Source organism: Gymnoscopelus braueri (assembly GCF_963280865.1).
Source record: "Gymnoscopelus braueri genome assembly, chromosome: 1".
Classification (NCBI taxonomy): domain Eukaryota; kingdom Metazoa; phylum Chordata; class Actinopteri; order Myctophiformes; family Myctophidae; genus Gymnoscopelus; species Gymnoscopelus braueri.
The window spans coordinates 56,342,502-56,367,894 of record NC_137603.1 but is presented as its reverse complement, the minus strand read 5'-3'; the positions used below and the strand labels follow the sequence as shown (position 1 = coordinate 56,367,894).

The following is a 25,393-nucleotide window of genomic DNA, read 5'->3' as shown; positions in this document are numbered from 1 at the left end:
TCAGTGGTTGGGGAGAAGTTGCCAAAGCTCAGATAAAGCAGGTAGATATGGAGAGAGAGAGAGAGAGCGAGAGAGCGAGAGAGAGAGAGAGAGAGAGAGAGAGAGCGAGAGAGAGCGAGAGAGAGCGAGAGACAGAGAGAAAGAGAGAAAGAGAGAGAGAGAGAGAGAGAGAGAGAGAGAGAGAGAGAGAGAGAGAGAAAGTCGGGGAAAATGAAAGACATTCCACATTGTGTTAAGACTGTGGGCAGTGTTATATGGGGTCTGGCTGAAACTAATTGTTGGTTGAAAAAAAAAAAGTGTCAGAATGATAAAGGACCAGGTGTTAAGCCTCATGTGTCAGTGACACATTCTTTCACACATAGTGCAATGTAACAATATATTCTTGGACTTTGAGTGGTCTGGAAGACTCCCAGTGTCTTTGTCTGGTGGTCTGCATCAGTGGTTTTCAACCGTTTTCATATCAAGGTCCACTATTTATTCGGCATTTGAGCCACTGAACCACCATTTGATGAGCTTTAGACGGGTCCATTTGGTTTCATTTTACGCTCTCAAGAGTTAAAGATCTAATAAGGGTCCATTTGGTTACCAACTCTCCATCATTACACTGGGGACCACCTGGAACCCCATCTGGGACCACTGGTTGAGAACCACTGGTCTGCATGCATCCGTGTGAGTGTGTGTGCAGGTACTTGCCTTGGTTTGTATAATGCTGTCTATGTCTAGTCTATGTGCTCAAATACATGTGTATTGTGTGAGTGCGTGTGCGTGTGTTTTGTCTACTCATGGAAGAAAGCAAAAATAAAATGCCGACTAAGAACTTCAATCCATGGTTATGTCTACTGTATACGATACGGTGTGTGTGTGTGTGTGTGTGTGTGTGTGTGTGTGTGTGTGTGTGTGTGTGTGTGTGTGTGTGTGTGTGTGTGTGTGTGTGTGTGTGTGTGTGTGTGTTTCTTAAATGTCTTACTTGGGGTCCCGGGGGCTGTTGGGGCGGCTGTTGGTGCGGAGTCTGTTCTCGCTGACCGCTGTGGGTCGCTCTGGTCCTGACACTGGGCTGACCCTCCTGATCAACACAGAACAAACCAACACAGAACCTTCAGAAACCAGACAAACATTCACCCTACAGTATACTCTCATAGAACAATGTTAGATTGAAAACGTCACTAGGGGCGAAATGGTACACAAATGGCATACAAATGGGTCTCCGACCTACAGTACCTACTTCACACAGATACAGGAAGTAAACCGGAGATCAGTGGTGGAAAAAGTACTCAAATGTTTTACTTACTGTAAGTAAAAGTATCAATACTGCAATGTAGAAATACTCTGTTAGTATAAGGCCGGAATTCAAAAAAACGTAATGTACCAAAAGTAAAAGTACTCATTATGCAGAATGTCCCATTTCCAGTTTTCAAATGTATACAAATCTTTTGAAAATGGCAGATCTACAAGCTCACAATGCGTCGCATTTAGTTACTTTCCACCACTGCCGGAGAGTGGCGGGTCTTGCTTTGGGCCATGCTGTACCTGGGCTCATCTGGAGAGGGCTCCTGTGCGAGGCCATTGGTCTGTGCAGGGCTGTGGGCGGGGCTGCTCTCCGGGCTGGCCTCCTCCTTGGTGCCGTTCTGTGGAGGAGGGTCCGAGCCGGGCCGGACCCCCTCCCACTGCTGGGCCGCATTACGGATGGCCAGCCGTCTCTTCTCCTGGGGAGACACACACACACACACACACACACACACACACACACACACACACACACACACACACACACACAGACATTTAAAGGGGCCTATAGCGCACGCACACGCACACGCACACACACACACACATGCACAGGAGCACTACAACACACAAGGATGCCTGGGGGTCCCCGGACCCCAACTTTGAAAACCACTGCATAAACCCCATGCACGCGCACACACACACACACACACACACACACACACACTATGGCAAGTGTGAGGTTATGCACACCATAAACACACAGGTTCATGTGTATGTGTACATTCAAGCATACATACTGTACACAGACATGTGCACACGCGTGCATATACACACATATGTATGTAGACTTTATAAACAAGAGGACACAGCGCGGTGTCAGGTTCACACACTGAGGAGCAGAGAGCACACAGGGTGAGCCTCTCCTGGGGTCACACACACAGAGACACATGGCACCTGCCTTGCTGGTCCCTGAGGGGTCCTGAGACTTGGGTGCTGCAGTGGAAGGCAGGACACTGTGCTGCTGAGTGGAGTTATGTGCAGGACTCTATGAGGACAAAGTAATCACAACAACACACATATTTTGACATGGGGGTCCGCAGCCACATACATGTCATTTTGGGGGTCCTTGACATGAAAAAGTTTGAGAACCACTGCAACATAACTTTTTTCAAAAAACTGTTAGGATTTAGACATTTGTAGAATTCCCAGAAGCAAAGATTTGAGTTAAAAATGTTCACTTTAAAAATACATATATATACAAAGATTTGCAAAAAAAAATAAAAAAAATAGCAGATCTACAAGCTCACTATGAGCTTGTAGATCTGCTATTTTTGAATAGCCAAAGAAATCAAAAAATGACACACAGATGCGTTCCCGGTCTTAATGGGTTAAATAACCCAGCCAGATTAGTCAGCTGATTGACACGCATGGGTCTTGGCTCAACACTGTTGTAGAGTGTATAATAATAACACATCCCTATACATCCACATAGTAAATAATGCGTATGTGTGAAACCTCTCAAGTGTATCTGCCTGAACTAGCCTTGCATGCTACGCCTCATTTTCTGCATCAGGACATCAGGTTCAGCAAAGATAACAGTTACAGTATAGAAAGTGATGTCATAAAACTAGTCATTGTTCAGCAATGCAATGCAACTTGTTGTGAGCTTGTAAATCTGCTATTCTCTCCATTAACCCAGAATAGGGATCGCTAGGGTAGGGTCCATGTGGTTAAAAGTGGATTGATGTTGAAGAGGTGAATTACTAGTACTAGTATACCTACAGTACAACCTACTGTACAAAGCCACGAAATACAGAGCTTTGCATCCTGAGCGTCTTATTTGTGTGTGATCTACTGCAGTAGTTCGCAAAGTGGGGTCCGCGGACCCCCAGGGACAGTAAAATGTGTTAATATCTAGATCACAATCATTTTGACCACTATATCCATTTATATGTTGGCTATCAAAAAAATAGCAAATCTACAAGCTCACAGCGCGTCAGTTCACGTCGTGTTAAAAGCTTGTTTTTGAAAATACTTCTATCAAACATTTTGAATAATTTTGCAATTTTAGCCCCAAATCTTCTTCTCTGGGGTCCCTGGCACCAAATATTTTCAGATGGGGGTCCGAGGCCAAATACATCAATTTGGGGGTCCGCATCCTGAGCGTCTTATTTGTGTGTGTGTGTGTGTGTGTGTGTGTGTGTGTGTGTGTGTGTGTGTGTGTGTGTGTGTGTGTGTGTGATCTACTGCAGTGGGTGTTATCAGGCTCAGGCTGCAGCAGCAGTAGTACTGTAGTAACAGTGCCATCCACACCCTGCAGCAGAAAAGAAAGCTGCTGCTTTCTCTTTTTTTTCTCTCTCTCTCTCCCCCCCCCCCCCCTTGCCAGTGTTTAGTTTCGATACACTCAGGTATGGAATGTGCCACTCCCACTCGCTGGGGTAAACCCAGGATCCATCCACCTCCACGTCTACGCGCTGTGCTCTTGCGTATCATTGCTGTCCGGGCAAAAACCTCTTATCTCCATATTCTAACTTTTGTGTCTTTTCGTAAACGAGCACCCTACTTCAGTGGTTTTCAACCTTTTTCATACCAAGGACCCCTAAATTGATATACATTTGGCCGCGGACCCCCATCTGAAAATGTTTTGTTCAAGGGACCCCCAAGATGCAAAGATTTGAATGAAAAATGTGTGCTTTAAAAAACGATACATATTCAAAGATTTGCACACAATTTCACGATATTTTCAAAAAACTAATAAATAGCCAATCTACAAGTTCACACGTTGGGAACTTGTAGATCGGCTATTTCCACTCCTTTTTGTGCAATGATGAAGTAGGGCATTCATCTGTGGAGAAAAAAAAACGTATCAAAAGTTGAAATATGGAGATACGTGGTTTCTGCCACCCACAGCGACGATATGCAAGCAATGTACCGTAAAATGAGTGCAAACACAAATGGTGTCAGCTACAATTCCTAGATTACCACCCACAGAGTACAAGTGTCATGACAACGTACAAAAAATAAAAACGCTGGCAGGTCAAAAGCAGTGGTGGAAAAAGTACAAAAATGTTTTACTCATAGTAAAGGTATCAGTACTGCAATGTAGAAAAACTCTTTTTACAAGTAAAAGTCCGGAATTCTAAGCTACAAAAGTATTAGTATCAATCATATGTACCAAAAGTAGAAAGTACTCATTATGCAGAATGTCCCATTTCACAAGTTTTCAAATGTATACAAATCTTTTGAAAATAGCAGATCTACAAGCTCACAATGCGTCACGATGCGACACATTGTGAGCTTGTAGATCGGCTATTTTCAAATGGCCGAAATGTATATACTGTAGGGCTGAAGTGGTTAATGTATGTTTTGTAATAGTAATCAAAATCTAGAAAGTAACTAGTAAATAACGTTTTCAAATAACTGTAGTGGAGCAAAAGTACAATATTTGCCTCTGAGATGTAGTGGAGTAGAAGTAAAAGTACGGAAAATTGGAAATACTCCAGTAAAGTACCAAAAATACCTAAAAACTGTACTTAAGTACAGTACTTGAGTAAAAGTACTTAGTTACTTTACACCACTGGGTACAGTAAAGAGGCTACAAAGAGATCGAGAGGCAGGAGGAGAGATTTTTCAGTTCTTCTTCTTCCTCAAGACAGAAGGGCATGACATGAACCTTGGCTGTGACGTTCCGACGTATCATTTTCTCTCCAGGGATTAGCAGAGTCAGATTGCAAACAGACAATGGGCTCCTAGCAGCAGCAGAGCCCCTTCTCCTCCAGCTTCTCAGCCAAAAGTAGCCACAGCCGCAGCAGAGCACAGACAAAAGGAATTCATGTATGTATGCATGCATGCATGTATGCATACTGCATGTACGCAGTGTTGCCATGTCTGCTGATTATAAGCCACTTTGGGCTTGTTTTTCTGTAAAGTTGCTTTAGGTAGTTTGTGGGGGTTGCTTTGTTTTTTTGGGCTCGTTTCTAAAGTGTAGTTGCTGTAGTTGACAGACAGACAGACAGACAGACAGACAGACAGACAGACAGACAGACAGACAGACAGACAGACAGACAGACAGACAGACAGACAGACAGACAGACAGACACACACACACACACACACGCACACACACGTATTCTCACATCCATGCACTCTCACATATAACACAAATATTCACGCACACATTAATGCATACATACTGTAAACACAAGTAAATGAGCACACACACACACAAATATATTCATTCTTACACACAAACACACACACACGACAAAACACACGCAATCTCAAACATACATCAACACACACAGACAGACACACCCAACATACACACTCATAGACGAAACACATTAATGCACACAAACACACACGGGCAACAGATGTACATGAGGCACACAGATGGGACATAGTACACACACACACACACACACACACACGCGCACACGCACACACACACACACACACACACACACACACACACACACACACACACACACACACACACACACACACACACACACGTGTGCCTGTTTACTTTGCAGGATCAGTCACATGCCAGAAGAAGAAGCCTTTCAGCAGTTTGATCAAACATTCTATAACACCCGCTGAGCATCCCCCTTTCCCCTCCCCCCCGCCCCACCTTTCAATACAAGCTGGCCAAATCAGTGGCACAGAATGTGGTGGTGGTGGTGGTGGGGGGGGGGCAAACTCTACTACTAACATTACATTATTATTTCAAACATATTTTTAAAAACTGGTGAAAAAAGAAAAATCGGTAGCAGATCTACAGGCAATTTTTGCTATTAATAAATGGTGCTTAAGCGGTTAATTCATAATGCGTGTTTTGTTAAGTTTGGGTCTTTCAGGTCTCAACTGAAAAGGTCTGTGGAACCACTGCCCTAGAGAAAGCCCAGCCACAGAGGTGAGAGGTCAATACACAGCGGCTAAGGTGAAGTCCAGGAACAAATTTTACTCTGCAAGCTCGCTGGTTCAAAATGGCGGGGGGGGGGGGGGGGGGGCCTTTCATACTGAATATTGTGCCCCTGTTTGGTCCATGTCATGCTTGGTGCTTGGTGCATTTATATAGCGCTTTTATCCAAAGCGCTATACATAGATTGTGCATTACATTCACCCATTCACACACACATTCACACACCGATGGCGGAGGAAACCATGCAAGGCACCAACCTGCTCATCGGGAGCAATTAGGGGTTCAGTGTCTTGCTCCGACACTAACTCTGGGGGAGCCCGGGATCGAACTGGGAACCTCACGCTTCCCATACCGGCCACTCTACCCCTGAGCCACTTCCCCGCCTCGCCCCGCCCCGCCCCGCCCCAAGTGTCGTCTCATACATAGGCCTACTGTCAGGGGTGCAATGCTCACTGGACGGTCTTGCACGCCGTGCCGGAACCTATTCGACCAGGAGCACACGCAGGCACACGCATAGATTTAAAACTACTTTAAATTCGCACCTCAACTAAGTTTTCAAAGGCTCCCGACTCACACCTAGCGAATTAACATAGGAACTAGAAAAAGTGCTCCTCGGAGCACAAGTCTCCGCCAGGTCAGGTACTGTAGGTTATTGTGGCCTCCTGGTGGCGCTATAAAAGGCCAGTGTGAAAAGGGTGCCATTTATTCTTAGGCCTTTCACAGCAATCGGACACTGCATTCATGATTTGAGGCATTTTGTTCCAAAAAAAAAAGATTTTTGGACAGAATCTGAAGGAATAATAGCCAAAAATGTATTTTACATAAGTCGGCCTCCTGGTGGCGCTGTAAAAAGTAGATGTGAAATATGCAGTGCAGATGTTTTTCCTTGGCCTCTAGGTAGTGTGCGTGCAAAGTTTCACGCAGATCGGTGCAGTTATAGTTAAAAATGCAAATTGGCCTGTTATAGCGCCACCATGAGGCTGATTTGCAAAATGTCAAGTGGCATTTCTTCCTTGGCCTAGAGGGAATGTGCGTGTGCAATTTTATGGAAATGGCAAGCTGTGTTCATGATTTGAGGCAGTTTGTTCAAAACGGACCAATCCTGCAGACTTTGGAAGCCAACCTTAGCCAATGACGATGGAATATGGGAAATCGGACAGATCCGGGTTGATCACATGACTATAGAGAGATGCTGTGTACCGATTTGCATGACGTTAGGTTAAAAGCTGTAGGAGTAATGGGAAAAAGTGGGTTTTGCACAAATCGGCCTCCTGGTGGCGCTATGACAGGTTCTGAATTGGCATCCAGGGAGTGGGTGTGCAAAGTTTCGCAGCGAGCGGGCCAACGGTGCCGGAGATTAGCTGGTAACACACGGACAGGACAGGACACACGGACGCCGGACGGACGGACGGACGGACGGACACACGGACGGACGGACGGACGGACGGACGGACAGGGGGTAAAACATACTCTCTCGCCATGCCTTTCGGCCTGGCGGAGACAATAAGCCTAGATGCATATCAATTGTCCATTGTGTGACTTGCAGTGTAGGTGTTAAGCGATGTGCGCGTCACGTCATTGAAATAGAGTGCAAGAATATACCAAATGAGCATTGCATGCCTGCCTACTGTACCATGTGACACCCCGCCCAGCACAGTGCTACTCACACCAAAGTCTTTGTAGCGGTGCCCACCCACGGCAGAAAGGTTCCAAATGATAGTCTTCATGAGACAATAAAGTGGTAGTCTGGTAGCCAAAGTGACAATATTTTATTCTGGACGCAGAGTAATGAAAACCAATGTTTCTGCAGCTAACTGCCTTCTTCAGGGTACGGTTTTTATTACTCTGCGTCCAGAATAAAATATTGGCACTCCCAGTGTGCGGCCGATTTCACTTTCAAATAAAATAAACATTTAAAAAATATATTAAAAATAAATGAAAAAAGTAATGGAAAAATCACGGCCCCCTCACGCAGTAGAGTGTCCTACTAATGTGTGAGGGGGCCGTGATTTTGCCATAACTTTTTTCATTTTTTTTAATATTTATTTTTAATGTTTATTTTATTTGAAAGTGAAATATCCCTTTAACTCAAAGGATGCTTCAAAAAGGTCAAAGACTACATCCACATTCACACCGATATCTTCAAAGCCGCACACAGCTCGACTTATGCATCTAGAAGACCCACCAGCTGACTTCACCATCCAATCAGTTTGGGGGAAAGTAATGGGAGTGTCAGACGGCCACTGCGGTATTTTTTTTTATAAAAACGCAGAGACTTTTTATTTTGTGAGCGCGGACTGTTTCTTAAGACTGTTTGATGTGAGTCTGCACCCGTCTTTTAGTCCGCTTGCCAGAATGTGAACCCGGACATGTTGAGTACACCAAGGTTTTATGTTAGAAATGTTGAGTATGATGTAGTCCCCAGCATGTGGAAACTGCCGGATGCTAACTTGCATATGTTGAGCAATTTTCAGAATTAGCGTAATTAGCTTTTATTAGCATAATCACCTAATAATAATAATCACCACCGCTATGGCGACCCCAAAGGTCGCCCACTCGGGCGCCCTAGCTAAATCATTAGAGCATGCCCTGGGCTACATCTGGGCCAAATTTGGTGCATTTAAGACTGATTAGCGCGAAAATATCCCTAAGGCCCGGGACAATTGCTGAAATATTGTCCATATACTGTAGGTGATTATGCTAATAAAAGCTAATTACTGAAATTCTGAAAATAACATATGCAAGTTAGCATCCGGCAGTTTCCACATGCTGGGGACCCATACTCAACATTTCTAACATAAAACCTTGGTGTACTCAACGTCCGGGTTCACAATGGGGCTCTATGGGCTGGCAAGTAGACTATTTCCTTTCCTTTAACTACTGTCAGTAGAGCACGCTCAGCTCGGGACTTCAGTCCTAAAGTATTTGAAAAGCAATGGGAGTCCCAAGGATTGTCCTAAACAAACACCCACCCAACAGGTCCCTGGCGCCAACCTCCCGAGGAGACAGTGGTCAACCCTTAACCGATGGCCCCTGCTTTGCCATCCTTCACCAATGGGGCAGTAGCCCCCCCAAGCCCACTCTGTGCCTGTGGAGAGGAGCAAACATAATTGAAGCTTGCCCTCTCCAAAGACTAAAAGGAGGATTTGTCGCCCCTCCATACTGCAGATCAGGAGGCAACTGCTTGGCTCAAAGACTTTGCATTCACTAAATAAAATAAACTATAGCAAAAATTCAGAGAGTTAAAGGTAGGTTAAGTGATATTTTTTGATTAAAACAAAAAAGTTTTTGTTAAAAGGTTAAATCACAATATTCTGATAGTAATCATTGCTATAGAGTGTTTGTTCAGTAACAGGAGTCTCCATGTCTCTCCAGCTCTTTAATAGACAGAAAATACATTTTCAGGTAGGTGACAACATTTCAGCCAATCAGGAGAGAGTACCCATTTATCAGCTTCATGTTTTATAGCGTTCTAGTTCCAATTTTGCCTGCTCATTTCTTTGCGTCATCACTTCCAATTTCACTTGTTTAATCTGTAACCGGTCTGAGTTCTCTATCCTGATTGGTTAAAATTGGTATCCTGACCTGATTTTGTTTTTCAGGTCAGGATTTTTTATTAAACTTTTCTGTTTAATAAAGAGCTGGAGACACATGGAGAGTTACTGAACAAACACTCTATAGCAATGAGTAGTATCACAATATACAGCTATTTAACACTTAGTTTAACCAAAGAAAAATCACTTACCCTACCATTAATTTAAACTCTGAAAGTGTGAAAATGTATCTGTAACGTACTAAGTACTCCTCATACTTTGTGGGTTTTTTTTCACCACATCGCTTGACTCGAATGCTCCTACTGATCAGCGCCTCTGTGACACTTAATGCACAACAGATGAACCATCTGTGTCCAAGATGGGAGCGCCACAGTGCACAGCTAAATTCCCAGCGCTTATTATGTGAGCGTTGATTTATCCCTGCTGATTCATTTGAGTGGATTCGACGACAACAACAGAGCCGACATGGCTCATCAACTGATCTAGGCCAGTGGTTCCCAAACTGGGGGTCGGGACCCCCAGTTTGGGAACCCCAAATTATTTTGTCCCCCAGATGATTATATAGCTTAATGTGCAACATTGTTTTCTCGCTCAACAGTAAATAAACCAGTATAAGTGTATACATACAGGGTATCCGCGTATTTCTTAAGTGACAATTTAAGGACTTCTAAGAGTATTTTAATACCAAATTGGCCAAATTGTCAAATATCACGTAAGAAAGAGGCAAACATTGTGAAAATAGCCGATTTACAAGCTCACAATGCCTCGCATTGCGAGGCATTGTGAGCTTGTAGATCGGCTATTTTCACAATATCTATCTGTGGAATCGAGTCAAACTAAATGTAATCCCTCGAGTCCTACTATTGCAAGTGCTTGTCAGAGTGGTGGTGGGGGGGGGGGGTCCCCAGTTCAAATGTGATTATTTTGAGGGGGGCCGTGGGCCTGAAAAGTTTGGGAACCCTTGATCTACGGCACAGAAAAAGTGCAGGAGGAGTTATACACATACAAACACATTATTACTAGAAGTAGTTCTTTTTAGACACTGATACTTGATACATATCAATGTATAATAAGTCATAGGGGACACAGGCACTGTATTATGGACTGAGCCTCTCTCTCTCCATGCACTTTAACCCATCCAATCCAGGAATCTGTGTCACTTTAGATTTCTTTGGCTATACAAAAATAGCAGATCTACAAGCTCATGAGCTTGTAGATCTGCCATTTTCTTTTTTTATCATGACAATTTTTGCAAATCTTCGAATATATATTCTACAGTTTTTTGAAAAAACGTATGTTGCTACTGTATATCAGTGGTGCTCCAACTTTTCCATGTGCACCAAACCTCTTCACCGAAAATAGCCGATCTACAAGCTCACAACGTTGTGAGCTTGTAGATCGGCTATTTTCGGGCTAATGTTCGCACCAGAATAGAGATGCGAGGGGTTCAAGTGGTTAATGTAAAAATAACAAAATTAAATCCCCTTCCCACAAACATTTGTGTGGGCCCCCTGCAGTATCTCTGAGGACCCCCTATAGGACTCTAGGGGTCGCGGACCTGACCTGCCCTAACCCAACTCTAGGGAGGAATCATTGCCATGTCATTCCATGTATAGCCATTTTCACATCGAATTGACAGGCAGACAGACAAACAAGCCGGACAAAAACAATACCCTTAATAACAGGGTAATAACAGTCTGATAAGATCAAATGGAGTCATCACTCATGACACAGATAAGATCAAATAATTACTTTGTAGGTTAGCATCCAAAAGTGCACTGAATACCGGGAACGCACCTGTGTGTCATTTTTTTATGAAAAACATTTATGTTTCTATAATATCAGTGGTTCTCAAACTTTTTCATGTCAAGGACCCCCAAAATTATATGTATTTGGCCACAGAACACCATCTCAAAATATATTGTTCCAGGGGAACAATATATTTTCACGATTTTTCAAAAATAGCATATCTACAAGCTCAATAACAAAAACAAATATAGCTGCAAGCAGCGATAATACGGGGCCAGTAATTGCAGGGAGAAGAAAGAAAGAAGCAATGATAAGTAATATGCACGATAAGCCATAGAAACATACTAGAAGACTGAACTTGAGAGAAAGAAGACCATGCAATTAACATGAGCATTTTAAACCCTCACTAACCCTTACCTCAGTAAAAGTATGCCTACCCCTAACCTCAAGAGATACTACACGTAAGCCTAAGAATGCCAAATCATGATCACCTCAACACATCGTCGGGGACGGGGATCGAACCGGTCACCTCCGGACTCATAGGTTGCCTTTTTTCTCAATGAGCTAGAGATATGAGAGCCCTGGTAGTGTCTGTTGATATGTATAAGTCTTTCCGTCCCTGATGAACCAAGCCTCTGTTTTGCTAACTACTCTAGATCACTGGTTCACAAACCATTTAGCAATAAAGATTTTTTGTCTCCTCGAACTAGTGAAAGTAGCCTATCTACAAGCTCACAAAGGGTTGAAAAGTTGTGTGATTGTAGATCGGCTATTTTCACAATGAAGTATGTCACACATTGTAAAAACATACTCTCAAATAAGCATTTCATGTTATCTTTAAAAATTGCACATGCATTATTTGATGCAGTCATGTTTTGTGTGATGCAATTGAAAAGTGGAATGACCCACCCACAGACAGACAGACAGACAGACAGACAAAAAAGCAATGAGCAATAATAGCACAATAAGACATGGAAACGGAATAGATTGAAATTGAGACAAAGCAAATGATTCCAACAGGCAAATCTACTTTTCAGCTCGACCCAGCTGAGGTGGTCACACATAGGTGTCACGGTTTGAGTCCGGACGGAATGTAGGACCCAAGAGCAGGAGAGACGGAGGCATAACGGGTAGGTTTAAGGGGTTTAATAACTCAAAAGGTAGATATACAAACAAGGGACTGAACTCACGATGTAACAACACGCAACATAATACAATGAACAAGCAAGGACAGGTTGCAAACACAGGGCTTAAATAGACAGGGAAATAATAAGACACAGGTGAACTCAACAGACAATCAACACTGGGATAGGCTGAGGGACTAAGAGGACACATGAGGAGAACATGACTAATCAACAGGGAGGTGAGACAAGACAGGTAACGGTAACTAGGCACAACAGGAAACAATACTACAAAATAAGGTACAGAACAAAAGCAGGGCAACAACAACAACAGAGTAACAGAATAACAAGACTACATACAGAACAGAACAAAGGCCTAATAAGTCCAAGACCTTATAAGGGCAGGAAGGTCTAAATAATAAAGTCAGAGTGTGCGACCCGAGGAGCGGACCGTGACAGGCCTACAGAACAGGCTTAAAGTGTCCACGACCATATAAGGGCAATGGCGGTCTAAATAATAACATCAAAGTCCACGGCCCGAGGAGCGGACCGTGACAATAGGATGGCAATCCCAGGTTAAGAACCTCACTCATGGACACCTCAACCTATTGACATTGACAGGAATCGAACTCTCGACCTTCGGACTCACAGGCTGAGACACGACCTGTAGTGCTATAGCTTCGTCCAGGCTGAAGTCGTCTGTTGAAGAACATAAACTTGTGCCTTCTGTCATGAACCAAGCCCCTGTTTCACTAACACTAAGATCACTCGTTCACAAACCATTTACCAATAGAGAAATTGGAACCGAAACCAGTGAAAGCAGCCGATCTACAAGCTCAGAAACACGTTGCTATCTGAAAAGTTTTGAGATTGTAGATCGTCTATTTTCAGAATGAAGTATGTCATACATTGAAAAAACATACTCTCAAATAAGCATTTCGGGTTATCTTTAACAATTGCACATGTAGTAATAAACACAATCATGTTGTGTGCAATGCAACTGTAATGAAGCCTGCATCAAGTGAGGCTTGAACTGGCGACCTTGAGGTTGTACGGCACACGCTTAAGCGAGAAGCCATTGGACCAACAGACAAGGACCTGTGAAAAAGGAGATCACACGGATGATACAGTTTCACGCAAATAGCTGAAATATCCTGGGTTTAAGTGTTTTTCAAACTGCTCAAAATTGCGGACAATCTAAGGGCGGAGCTTACTGGTCAATGTGATACATGTGTTCCTCATGAGTCAAGGCACATGTGTAAGCAGGTTTAATGGCTGTCGGCCAAAAGAGGCATGACTTTTGCCTGTTTAAAGTTAGCATTTTCAAAAAAATGCTATAGCGCCCCCGTTTCACCAATTGGAGTAAGATTGGTTTCAGTGATATTTGGAATGACCCTCTACTGTACTGCAAATTTTCAAAGAAATGTGAGTCTGCATATATGTGTTAGGGGCAGATGAATAATTGTCATAAAACTGCAATATTCATTGGCTCATAAAAGCTACATTTTTTCACTTAGAAAAAATCCGCCCCTAACGTTTTGTTGGCATAGGTCCAAAGTTCATGTGTAAAACGTTTCGTGCAGATTACTCAAAAATCCCAGGAGGAGTTTTAACTGTTTTTCATATAATTCAAAATGGTGGGAGATCTAAAGGTCAGAGGTCAAAAGTCGAAGTTTCATGGCTGTAGGTCAAATAGGGCATGAGTTGTACCTGTTCAAAGTTGGCATTTTCAATTGAGTGCTATAGCGCCACCTTTTCACGAAAGATTGTGAGAATTATTTCTTGATAGTTTTTCATGACCATCTATCATATGGCCGAGTTTCGTAAAAAGCGTATGCACGGTTCAGCCAGAACTGCAAAAAGTGGCAGAAGAAGAAGAAGAAACAGAATAATGCCAAAATCAAAACGGAGCCATGCTGGCAGCCTGGCCCCGTAATAAAAATTCACGATAAAAAAAAAATAGCAGATCTACCAGCTCATAGCGCGGCACTCGGTGCTGCGCTATGAGCTTGTATATCTGCTATTTTTGAATAGCCAAAGAAATCTTAAAATGATACAGATGAGTTCCCGGTCTTAAAGGGTTAATGATATATGCTGATACAAACTAATGGTGGTTTCATGCATACTGATACCAATGAGAATTTGATACTGAACACTAAGCACCCACAAGTGCACTTCAGAAGCCTTTCTGAACCCCTCCACACTCCCACGCCACATTAGTGCTCCCACTGTCACTGTCACCAGGGCTGACATGACAAGCAAAAATAGACAAACAAACGCAGCATATTTTTAACGTGACCTAATGTTTTAGAGTAGGCTTTCTAATCTGAAACATTCTGGATCGCTGGATTGACAAACATTACAAAAAAACTAAAAAAAAACTAAAACGTGGATACAAAAAATGTTGACAAAGCAGCATCAAAAGCCAAGGCTGGTTTTTGTCCAGATAAATACTTAGCCCAAATTACATTTGTGTTTCATAATCATAATAATAACAACAGATCTCTGGCTAACACTGTGCAGTGGATATGAAATCACAAAATGAGTTAATGCGTGTGAGGTGTGTGAACCACAGTTCTAATCACTGATCTGTGCTTAGATCAACCTATTAACTGTTACTACTCTATTCACTGATACCAGGCCAGTGGCATCGTGGTTAGTATTCCGCCCTGAGAGTGGGAGGCCGGAGGTTTAATCCCTGTCTGAGTCATACCAAAGACTATAAATGATACCTGACACCCCATCCGCACTGCCAACGAGCGAGCGTTGTGGAACGTCGGCCGTGGCGTTGCGACGTAGCCTGGACCAATCAGATTAACTATTAAATTAATAAATAATAGGAGCGGAATTGTGGAAAGGAATAAGCTACAGCGCAGCGCGCGCGCGCGCGCGCGCACGCGCACTCTCACACACACACACACACACACACACACACACACACACACACACACACACACACACACACACACTATAGATGTATTCCTCTCAACCAGGTCCACAATGAAAACAAGTCTTTTTGTGTTATCATTTTAACAACCATTGTAAAATCGTCCCTCTGTACTGTTTACAAATCTGTTAATAAAGTATTCAATCAATCAAAACAAACCAATAAAAAGTGTTTGGGGGCGGGACACGGGCAAAGAGACTTTGCGAGCGAATATAGGAGGGGTGGACGATGTCGCTGCAAGGTTCGTTGTCGCTCGTGGTAGGTCAGGACGTTCTCATTGAAACACATGTATTTTAATGAGATTGCATCGCTCGCTCACGTCTCGTCGCATCGCTGGCAGTGCGGATGGGGTGTCATGCCTCCCTGCTTGGCATTCAGCCAAGGGTTGGATTGGGGGGTAAGTCCCTGTCATATGCTACAGTAGTGTCATGTTCAGGGGTGGGGTGGAGGGGGGGGGAGGTACTTGTGAGTCAAGCTGCCTTGCTTGCTATTCACTGATAAGCCTCTTACAGGCAGCAGCAAAAACATCCTGCTATACTGTATATGTATGTTTACGATACAGGGCAGAGAGAAGGCATAGGTAAAGAAGGCAAAGCACACACAATGTAAGCTGGTAATATTAACTAGAAAAAGTGCTCCTCGGAGCACAGGTCTCCGCCAGGTCAGGTAGGTTATTGTGGCCTCCTAATAGGACAATGAGAAAAGGGTGCCATTTCTTCTTAGGCCGTGAAAGGCCCAAGAAGAAATGGCACCCTTTTCGCACTGATCGGCGATCGGACGGTGCTTTCATGAGTTGAGGCATTTTGTTCCAAAAATCGGTTTTGCAAAAATCGATAACAGGCCATATGCTATAACAGGCCAATGTGAAAAGGGTGAATCGAGCAAGTGTGCAAGCAAAGGCACAACTAAAGTCAGAGAGAGACAATCCAAATGACAACAAAACATGCCCATGGCAGAAAGACACAAAAGAACAAGGTCAACCCACTTGCCAGGATAAAAGCTAGGATGTGAGTACATAGGACCACAATGGAAACAAGGCCCCAGGGCTTTTTGTGTTATCCTTTTAGCACAGCTTGTTAAACTGTACTGTCTGCCATACAGTTTTCAACGTGTTAAATGAATCAATTCAATCAATCAATAATTTTTTTTCATGTTTTCAATGCAAAAGCAGTCAGGAAGCAGAACAAAAGAGGGTGAAGGACTCAGAGTGTCTCACCATTTTCACACTACAAATGAATACAGTTGTCACTCCTCGAATACGGTTACAGTACGTTTACACACGGTTCAATTCTGAAAGAGAGTGACAAGTGCATTCTCCAACCAAAGTGACTACATTTAGGAAACAGCTGATTGGGTTGAGTTCTGCAGTGTGAACTGTGAACCAGAACTGCACTAGGCTGCACTAGCCTTCCTGATTTCGTGTATAGAGGGGCGGGTTTAAAATCAGCGCGGAGAGAATGCGCCTGATCCCATTGGTTCACCGATCTGCCCCGTCAACACAACATTACGAGCGACACCCACTGCACTCTGGTTGGTTGGGAAATGAAACACTTCCTATACCGGGTACACCGACGCGCTGGGCCAGGCTTTTATTTTTTAGCAAAACTAAACAATAAATGCCATCTACACTACGCTTATAAAAACATAACCTATTGTCAACTAAAAAAGTGGGAAGTTGAATATATGTTTTTTCTGTCTAGATAGACGGTAATGCGAGAGTATAAATCATTAACCCATTTAATCCGGAAACGCATCTGTCATTTTAGATATCTTTGGCTATTCAAAAATAGCAGATATATACAAGCTCATAGCGCAGCATCGACTGCCGCGCTATGAGCTTGTATATATGCTATTTTATTTTAATCGTGAACATTTGTGCAAATCTTTGAATATATATATTTTTAATGCGAACAATTGTAAAATATTTGTGTTCCAGGGACCCCCCAGAAGCAAAGATTTGAGTTACAAATGTTCGCTTGAAAAAATGTATATTCAAAGACTTGCAAAAAAAGATCACAAGCTCATAGCGCGGCACTCGGTGCCACGCTATGAGCTTGTATATCTGCTTGTACTGTATATATTTTTTTTTGAATAGCCAAATTGTAAAATCATGGTTTAACTGGTTACACAGATGCGTTCCCGGTCTTAAATGGTTCAGAAAAGTCAGAAATTCGCCATCCGGCTTGGCCGAGCGCTCCAACGCAACACAATAGTCTGTGATCGCTCCTCAACATAAGGTGGAAAGAAGTGGCTGACATCTTTTACTACATGTTGCTATGGTTAGAGGTGTGGTTCATGGCTATCGTGTGATTGGCGAAGGGACCTGACTTCATTTACCTGTCCATACACAGTGTTCATTTCACACCGCTCTGCTGTAATATCACGTGCAACACAGTTCGGTATGGTATTTACTCTCAGTAGCAAAACACTGACAGTGTGAATGAATGTAGTGAGGTAGACTCTACTACTATACCTTGTGAATGCTCTGCTTGTGGGTCTCCTTCTTCTTCTCCTCCTCTTTTCGGGCCTGTGCGACAGCTACGCGCCGCTCCTCGTCCTGTGAAACACAGCGGGGACAATCAGAGTGTCGCTCCATTCACGGCAAAGAGCGGGACTGTGTGACACCACTCATGATGTTGTCAGTGATGCTGTCCTGTCCTCTGGTGACTGTCTGTTGTGCTGTTGATCAGAGTGGATCCCTGGAGGCTGGCAGAGAGGAGGACAGAATCTCACAGCAGCCAGCTGCTGCATCACAGGATTATATAGTGCATCGTCGCTATCGTGGCAGAAACCTCTTATCTCCATATTCTAACTTTTGTGGGTTATTTTCTCGTAAATTAACGCATCAAAAGTAGCATATCTGCAAGCGACGCGTTTCGAGCAGTGGTGGAAAAACTACTCACATTTTTTACTTAAGTAAAAGTATCAATACTGCAATGTAGAAGTACTCTGTTACATGTAAACGTCCGGAATTCAAAATTTACCTGAGTAAAAGTACAAAGGTTTTGGCACCAAAATGTACTTAAAGTACCGAAAGTAGAAAGTACTCATTACGCAGAATGTCCCATTTAACAAAATAAAAATATTTTGAAAATAGCAGATCTACAAGCTCACAATGCGTCACATCGCGACGCATTGTGAGCTTGTAGATCGTCTATTTTCAAATGGCCGAAATGTATATAGGGCTGAAGTGGTTAATGTATGTTTTGTAATAACAATTTAAATCTACAAAGTAACTAGTAACTAAAGTTTTCAAATAATTGTAGTGGAGTAAAAGTACAATATCTCTCTCTGAGATGTAGTGGAGTAGAAGCAAAAGCACTGAAAATTGGAAACACTCCACTAAAGTAAAAAATACCTCAAAATTGTACTTTGTACAGTACAGTACTTGAGTAAATGTACTTAGTTACCTTACACCACTGGTTTCGAGCTTGTCGATCTGACAACTTTTGAATTTGAATCCAAAAAAGTATAACAGTTTTAGACATACAGTATGAGGTTTACCGCCCAGATAGAGGCGATAAATCTGTCTGATTTTCAATTTCAGAGATTAGCCGAGTCTAGCCGTTGCCGCTATGATCGCCCAGAATGCAACACTGGCTGCTGGCACAATCCAAGCCGTGCCAGCCAGCCAGCCAGCCAGCCAGCCAGGCACTGGAGGATGTGAAGCTCTCTTTGTCTGAGTCAGTGGAAACAATGGCTCGATGTCTGATCAATAGAGATGAACCTAGCCCTGGGTCTAGAGCCGTGTAGCAGTAGCACCCTGTGTCATGTACTGCTGGTAATGCCAGGTCTCTTGAAAATCCATGCTGATGCGTGTTTGCGTGCGTTTGCGTGTGCGTGTGTGTGTGTGTGTGTGTGTGTGTGTGTGTGGTGAAAATGTAATATTTCACCAAGGCAAGAAGGTGTGAAGCAAGTCTGATGTCTAATCAATACAGTGTGTTATTGATTACAGGGAGGGCTGTTTTCCAGGTACAGTAATTGTCATAAATGTATGTAAGGGCTGCACACTCTTAATCAACTGGTCAACTGTTCAGTTATTAAGGCTTTAAACAGCAGACATTTTTTGATAATTTGTTATGGATAACTTTATACGTAGATATCACATGAGATACTTTGTGATAACGATAAGCTAATCCCTTACATTAGGGAAAATATTCGCAAGTGGGTCTTTGCGCAGTATCTTCGCCCCAGATCTAAAATTCAGTTTGTACAGTAAGAACTACGAAGACAATAACGTGGAAAGATTTATGTGCTGCATGTTGTCCTCTACTTCTCTTTCCTGTTTCTATCCAATTGTACGGTGAAATAAGCAATAACCCTAGCGCATATACACAGTGGTGCGGAAAAATAACTCACATGTTTTACTTAAGTAAAAGTATGAATACTGCAATGTGGAAATACTCTGATACAAGTAAAAGTCCGGGATAAAAATTTTACTTAAGTACAAAAATATTAGTATCAAAATGTACTTAAAGTACCAAAAGTACTCATTATGTACTATTATTAAGTACTCATTATGCAGAATGTCCCATTTCAGTTTTCAAATGTATAAACATCTTTTGAAAATATTAGATCTACAAGCTCACACATTGCGTCACACATTGTGAGCTTGTAGATCGGCTATTTTCATTCAATTGTAGTGGAGTAAAAGTACAATATTTGCCTCTGAGATGCAGTGGAGTAGAAGTAAAAGTACTGAAAATTGGAAATACTCCAGTAAAGTAAAAAATCACACCCTGTGTGAAGTGGGCGGTGTCTTCCTAGCTAACCACAATACTGAATGGAGTCAACCAATATATATGCTTTGATCTGAAAGAGCCACTTAGTGTCAGCATGTGTCTTGCTAGCTAATCACAATACTGAATGGAGTCGATCAATCATGTACAAAAGATAAATACATTTATCTTTTGTAAAACACACTTTATGATGGACAAAACCATAACTTAAAAAAAACAATAATTTGGTTTTTTTTAAGTTATGGTTGCTTATATAGGGCTATGCACATGTGTCATGTGACACTGGCCAATCACATAGGGCTATGCACATGTGTCATGTGACACTGGCCAATCACAGTCCTGAATAGATTGTGATTGGCCAATCACAGCGCAGGATAATTGTACAAACTTTTAGGGCCGGTTTCACTGCCCAAGATATTTGTACATTTTTCCAAATCTCACTTATAGGGGCGGTTTCACCGCCCAAAAAAAATCACACCCAGTGTGAAGTGGGCGGTGTGGTCACAGTGGTCATCACAGTGATGGAAGAAGTGATGGAAGAAGTGATGGAAGAAGTGATGGAAGAAACCATAACTTAAAAAAAACACATTTATGTTTTTGTTTAAGTTATGGTCCTATTTATAGGGCTATGCACATGTGTCATGTTTCCCTAGCCAATCACAGTCCTGAATAGACTGTGATTGGCCAATCACGGTGCAGGGTTAGGGGGGTACATTTGTGGCCAATCACAGCGCAGGATTTGGTGTGCAAATATCCAAACCTCACATATAGGGGCGGTTTCACTGCCCAAAAATACCTCAAAACTGTACTTAAGTACAGTACTTGAGTAAATGTACTTAGTTACTTTACACCACTGCAAATACAATACTGTACATGGCTGTGTAGGCTTTCAGTAGGCCGAATAGCTCTCAGAATTGGCAGCCAAGAACATGTCATGTGTCCTTTAGCTTTTGATCGAATCCAAACTCGGGTAGATACAGGATATAAATCACAGATGGGAGTCAGAGAGGTGCACTCTCTCCTGGCATCTATCAATTCTGCCTCAGAGCCTGGTTCATTTGCAGTATTAAACTCAAATGTCATAGATAAATTGTAGCCACTCTTCAGACAGGTGGATTTCAGCCATGACTGGTGGCACAGATACAGTGGTGGAAAGTAACTAAGTACATTTACTTAAGTACTTAAGTACAATTTTGGAGGTATTTGTACTTTACTTGAGTATTTCCAATTTCCAATACTTTTACTTCTACTCCACTACATCTCAGAGGCAAATATTGTACTTTTACTCCACTACATTTACTTGAAAACTTTAGTTACTTTTCAGATATAAACTAACATACATTAACCACTTTAGCCCTATTTTATACCTAGGCTATTTGAAAATAGCCGATCTACAAGCTCACAACGCGTCGCGATGCGACGCGTTGTGAGCTTGTAGATCTGCTATTTTCAAATATTTAGTACTTTTACTTTTGGTACTTTACGTACATTTTGATACCAATACTTTTGTACTTTTACTCAAGTAAATTTTTTATTCTGGACTTTTACTTGTAACAGAGTATTTTTATATTGCAGTATTGGTACTTTTACTTAAGTAAAGAATTTGAGTACTTTTTCCACCACTGCATAGATAGAGCACGTTAGGGGCAAGTTTTCACAGCAGAGAGAGAGGAAAATAATATAGATCTTCACTTGGCTGCAGGGTAGTTTCCATACAGACATATACTATTTTGACACTGTGTGAATTCTATGAACAGAGCTACAGTAGGTTAACTTATATCAGTGATTCTCAAACATTTTCGTGTCAAGGACCCCAAATTGATACATATTTGGCCGTGGACCCCCATCTGAAAATATTTTTTGTGCCAGGGACCCACAGAAGAGAAGAGTTGTGTTAAAAAAAATCTTAATACTTTAAATTTGTATTCAGGAATTTAAAATAACTTTTCAAACTATAATGTTCATATTTTAAACCACTAGCTCTACCTTTTCAGTTCATCTAAAAGTCAATGAAATAATTTAGTTTCACCTGACAATGGTGTGTTCTGAGCTGGCATGGTGTGTGGAACAGGTATAGAGATTCTTTGGAAGTACAAGCTCAGACCTGGGCGTTCGCGTGCATGACAGCTTTCAAATGCCTGCTGGTACTATGAGCTAAAGTGCCTCGCTGGCAAAGACAATAGCATCATGCTTGCATGATCATGGCATGGTTGAATTTAGATTTAGCCAAGTGCTTCTAAAGTATTGCCTGTGGCCTCAATGGCCTGCCTGTGTGCTCTAACAGCCAATTTGGCAGGCAACCATCGAGCGGTTAATGGTCAAGCAGGGCTTAATTTGTTGGCCGGAGCCGAGCTCTCGTACCTGCCAGCTGCACTCCGGGGGAAATCTAGAAGGTTCTCCGTCACCTCAAATGCACATACAATACATTACGTTTTTATTTTAGGCTATTTGTTATTAATTCTACATTCACACTTTCCCCTCAATGTCCCTTCTTGCAATGGAAAGGGACCGTGGATGAAATGAAACCGAGTTACGTTCGTAAATCGCCACAATTTAAACACTTTTAATTATTCGCTGTTAGAAAAATGGTTGCGCCCGTGAGCCGGGTGACCTGACTCCTACGCTCACTACGTTAGTTGAAGAGGACTCCGCAAATAACGCAAAAGCAGATCTACAAGCTCATAGCGCGGCACTCGGTGCCGCGCTATGAGCATGTATATCTGCTATTTTTGAATAGCCAAAGACATCTAAAATTACATAGATGCGTTTCCGGTCTAAATGGCTTAAGCAATGTGGTCAAGTTATTGTAAATGTCAACTTTAACCACTTGAACCCCAGTATCCCTGTTCTGGGTGAGTTTTCTGAGATTGTATGTAGAGGGAGAAAACGAGAGGGGGAAAAGGAATCGACCCCTGGAGGACCCCGGTCAACGAAATATAATAGGGTTTAAGTCGTCAATAAGTTTGAAAGTTGGGATTAAACAGCCACTGTGGCTTGTGTACACAGGACAGACCACAGCAGCAACACATACAGTAGATAGTACATGATACAGTAAAGGTATGCATATTGCGCACACACACACACACGCGCGCGCGCGCGCACACACACGCACACACACACACACACACACACACACAATGACGTCTCTGTCGGGTGGAAACCTCAAACCTCCCAAACGGTTACTTTTCAGGATTCAAATTCAAAAATAGCAAAAATAGCAGATCTACAAGCTCAAAGTTAAATGCGTCGCTTCGCGCCGCGTTTCAAGCTGGTAGATTTGCTATTTTTGATACTTCTGTGTGACGTTGTAGAATGATCAAGTTCATTCATTTACGAAAAAACACAAAATGTTAAAATATGGAGATAAGAGGTTGGTGCCCGACAGCAACGAAATACATGATATCCATACGGTAAACGTAAATATACATACATGCAACACACACACAGACACACACAGCGTGTTACCGTGATGCGCTTCATGTCCAGCTGTCTGAGTTGAAGCACACAGCGCAGGACGGCCTGCTTGTACCATGTCTCCAGGGCTAAAGGGTTCCCATCCAGGGTCAGCTCACAAAGGGAACGGGACTCTCCGAGGCAGGCTAGCTCGTCAACACTGCACACACACACACACACACACACACATGAGAACAACAACAACACACAATTAGAAACACTACACACAAATGAGAACCACAGCAACACACACATTTATAACCCAGGAGGCAGAGGAAGACACACCACCTAGAAGTGAAATAGCTCTTGGCTCTGCATTGTTAGAGGCCCCTCAATGTGTGATTCAACTTTGGGGCAGATCAGACTACCCAATCTTATGATTTAACCACTTACACCCTATATGGTTGACCGGAGTGCCTCAGGGCTCTATACTAGTGTATTTTCAGTTTTCTGTTAGTGTGGGGAAAGCTTTCGCTGAAAATAGCAGATCGACAAGCTCACAACGCATTGCGCGTTGCAACGCGTTGTGAGCTTGTCGATCTGCTATTTTCTGCGAAAGCTACAATACGGAGGCTGGGGTTTAAGTGGTTAAAAAAAATGGTTATGTGTGTCACATAACATAACTCCATAGATAATGTGTAAAGATTTGTTTTAGAGGTGTGTTTTGAGGAAAATGCGAAATGGTGGTTTGGTTGAATAGGGTGTGGCCTATATGGAGAGTTGTGTCATGATCCAAGGAATACAGGGGGAGAAGAAAAACATTCGGCCTATTATAGCGTTAACATGAGGCTGAGTTGAAAAATCTAGCGTGGATTGTCTTCCTTGGCCTACTGGTGAATGTGCATGTATATTTTCACGCCGATGTCCAAGCAGTGTCCGAGATTAGCTGCACACAGCTAAGACTCATAAAACGGACACAAACACAAACATACGAAGACTGGGGCGAAAACATAATCTCCCCCCCCCCTCTTCATCAATCTCAAAGTGGTTAAGCCTATCTCTTATAATCCTGTGAGGATTTTCCTCTGAGGTTCTATCCACCTTAGGTATGCTGCCATCCCAGATAAGCCACCTCAAGTGACAGTTTTTCATCTTTGATTATGGTTTAAGAGTGAGACTAGAATCTTGGAGCAATCTGATTCAAATTAATCCCTGTTTAAAGTGAAATCGAAATCAGGTTTAAATTAAACTTGGGTTAGATTGAATCCATGCTTAAAAAGTTGTGCAACATGATTAAACATTAAAACTTTGATTTACACTGGTTTAGGGCTTAATCCTTGTTCCTGAATCCCACCCTTAAAGTAACTTATGAGTAATAATTAGTAAACTAAACTCCAGTGTAGGCTGTAGGTTACTCAGGTTACAAGCAACCAACACACACACACACACACACACACACACACACACACACACCCACACACCCACACCCACCCACCCACCCACCCACCCACCCACCCACCCACCCACCCACACACACACACACACACACACACACACACACACACACACACACACACACACACACACACCAGAGTCATCGGCGGTATGAGTCAAGTAAGAGGTTTCCGCAACTATGCCTTTTGATGATTTAAACTTTAATCCAGGCTTGCATTTGACCACAAATGGCTATGCTAAATTGACATGGCAGACTGTCAGCCTAGCAGCACACAAGCAACAGAGCA

The 25,393-nt window shown here is 42.6% G+C and overlaps 1 protein-coding gene across 1 annotated transcript in view; it reads right to left on the bottom strand.

Annotated features, from left to right (window-relative positions):
- Window positions 1–25,393, bottom strand: part of lrrc49 (leucine rich repeat containing 49) — a gene marked incomplete at its 5' end in the record, with an annotated part of 107,526 nt that overhangs the window by 29,862 nt on the left and 52,271 nt on the right. Inside the window, 4 exons of the mRNA XM_080433789.1 lie at window positions 968–1,063; window positions 1,528–1,703; window positions 17,993–18,076; window positions 23,724–23,871. Of these exons, the coding sequence (XP_080289915.1) occupies window positions 968–1,063; window positions 1,528–1,703; window positions 17,993–18,076; window positions 23,724–23,871 (504 nt within the window). The remainder of the gene's footprint in view (window positions 1–967; window positions 1,064–1,527; window positions 1,704–17,992; window positions 18,077–23,723; window positions 23,872–25,393) is intronic.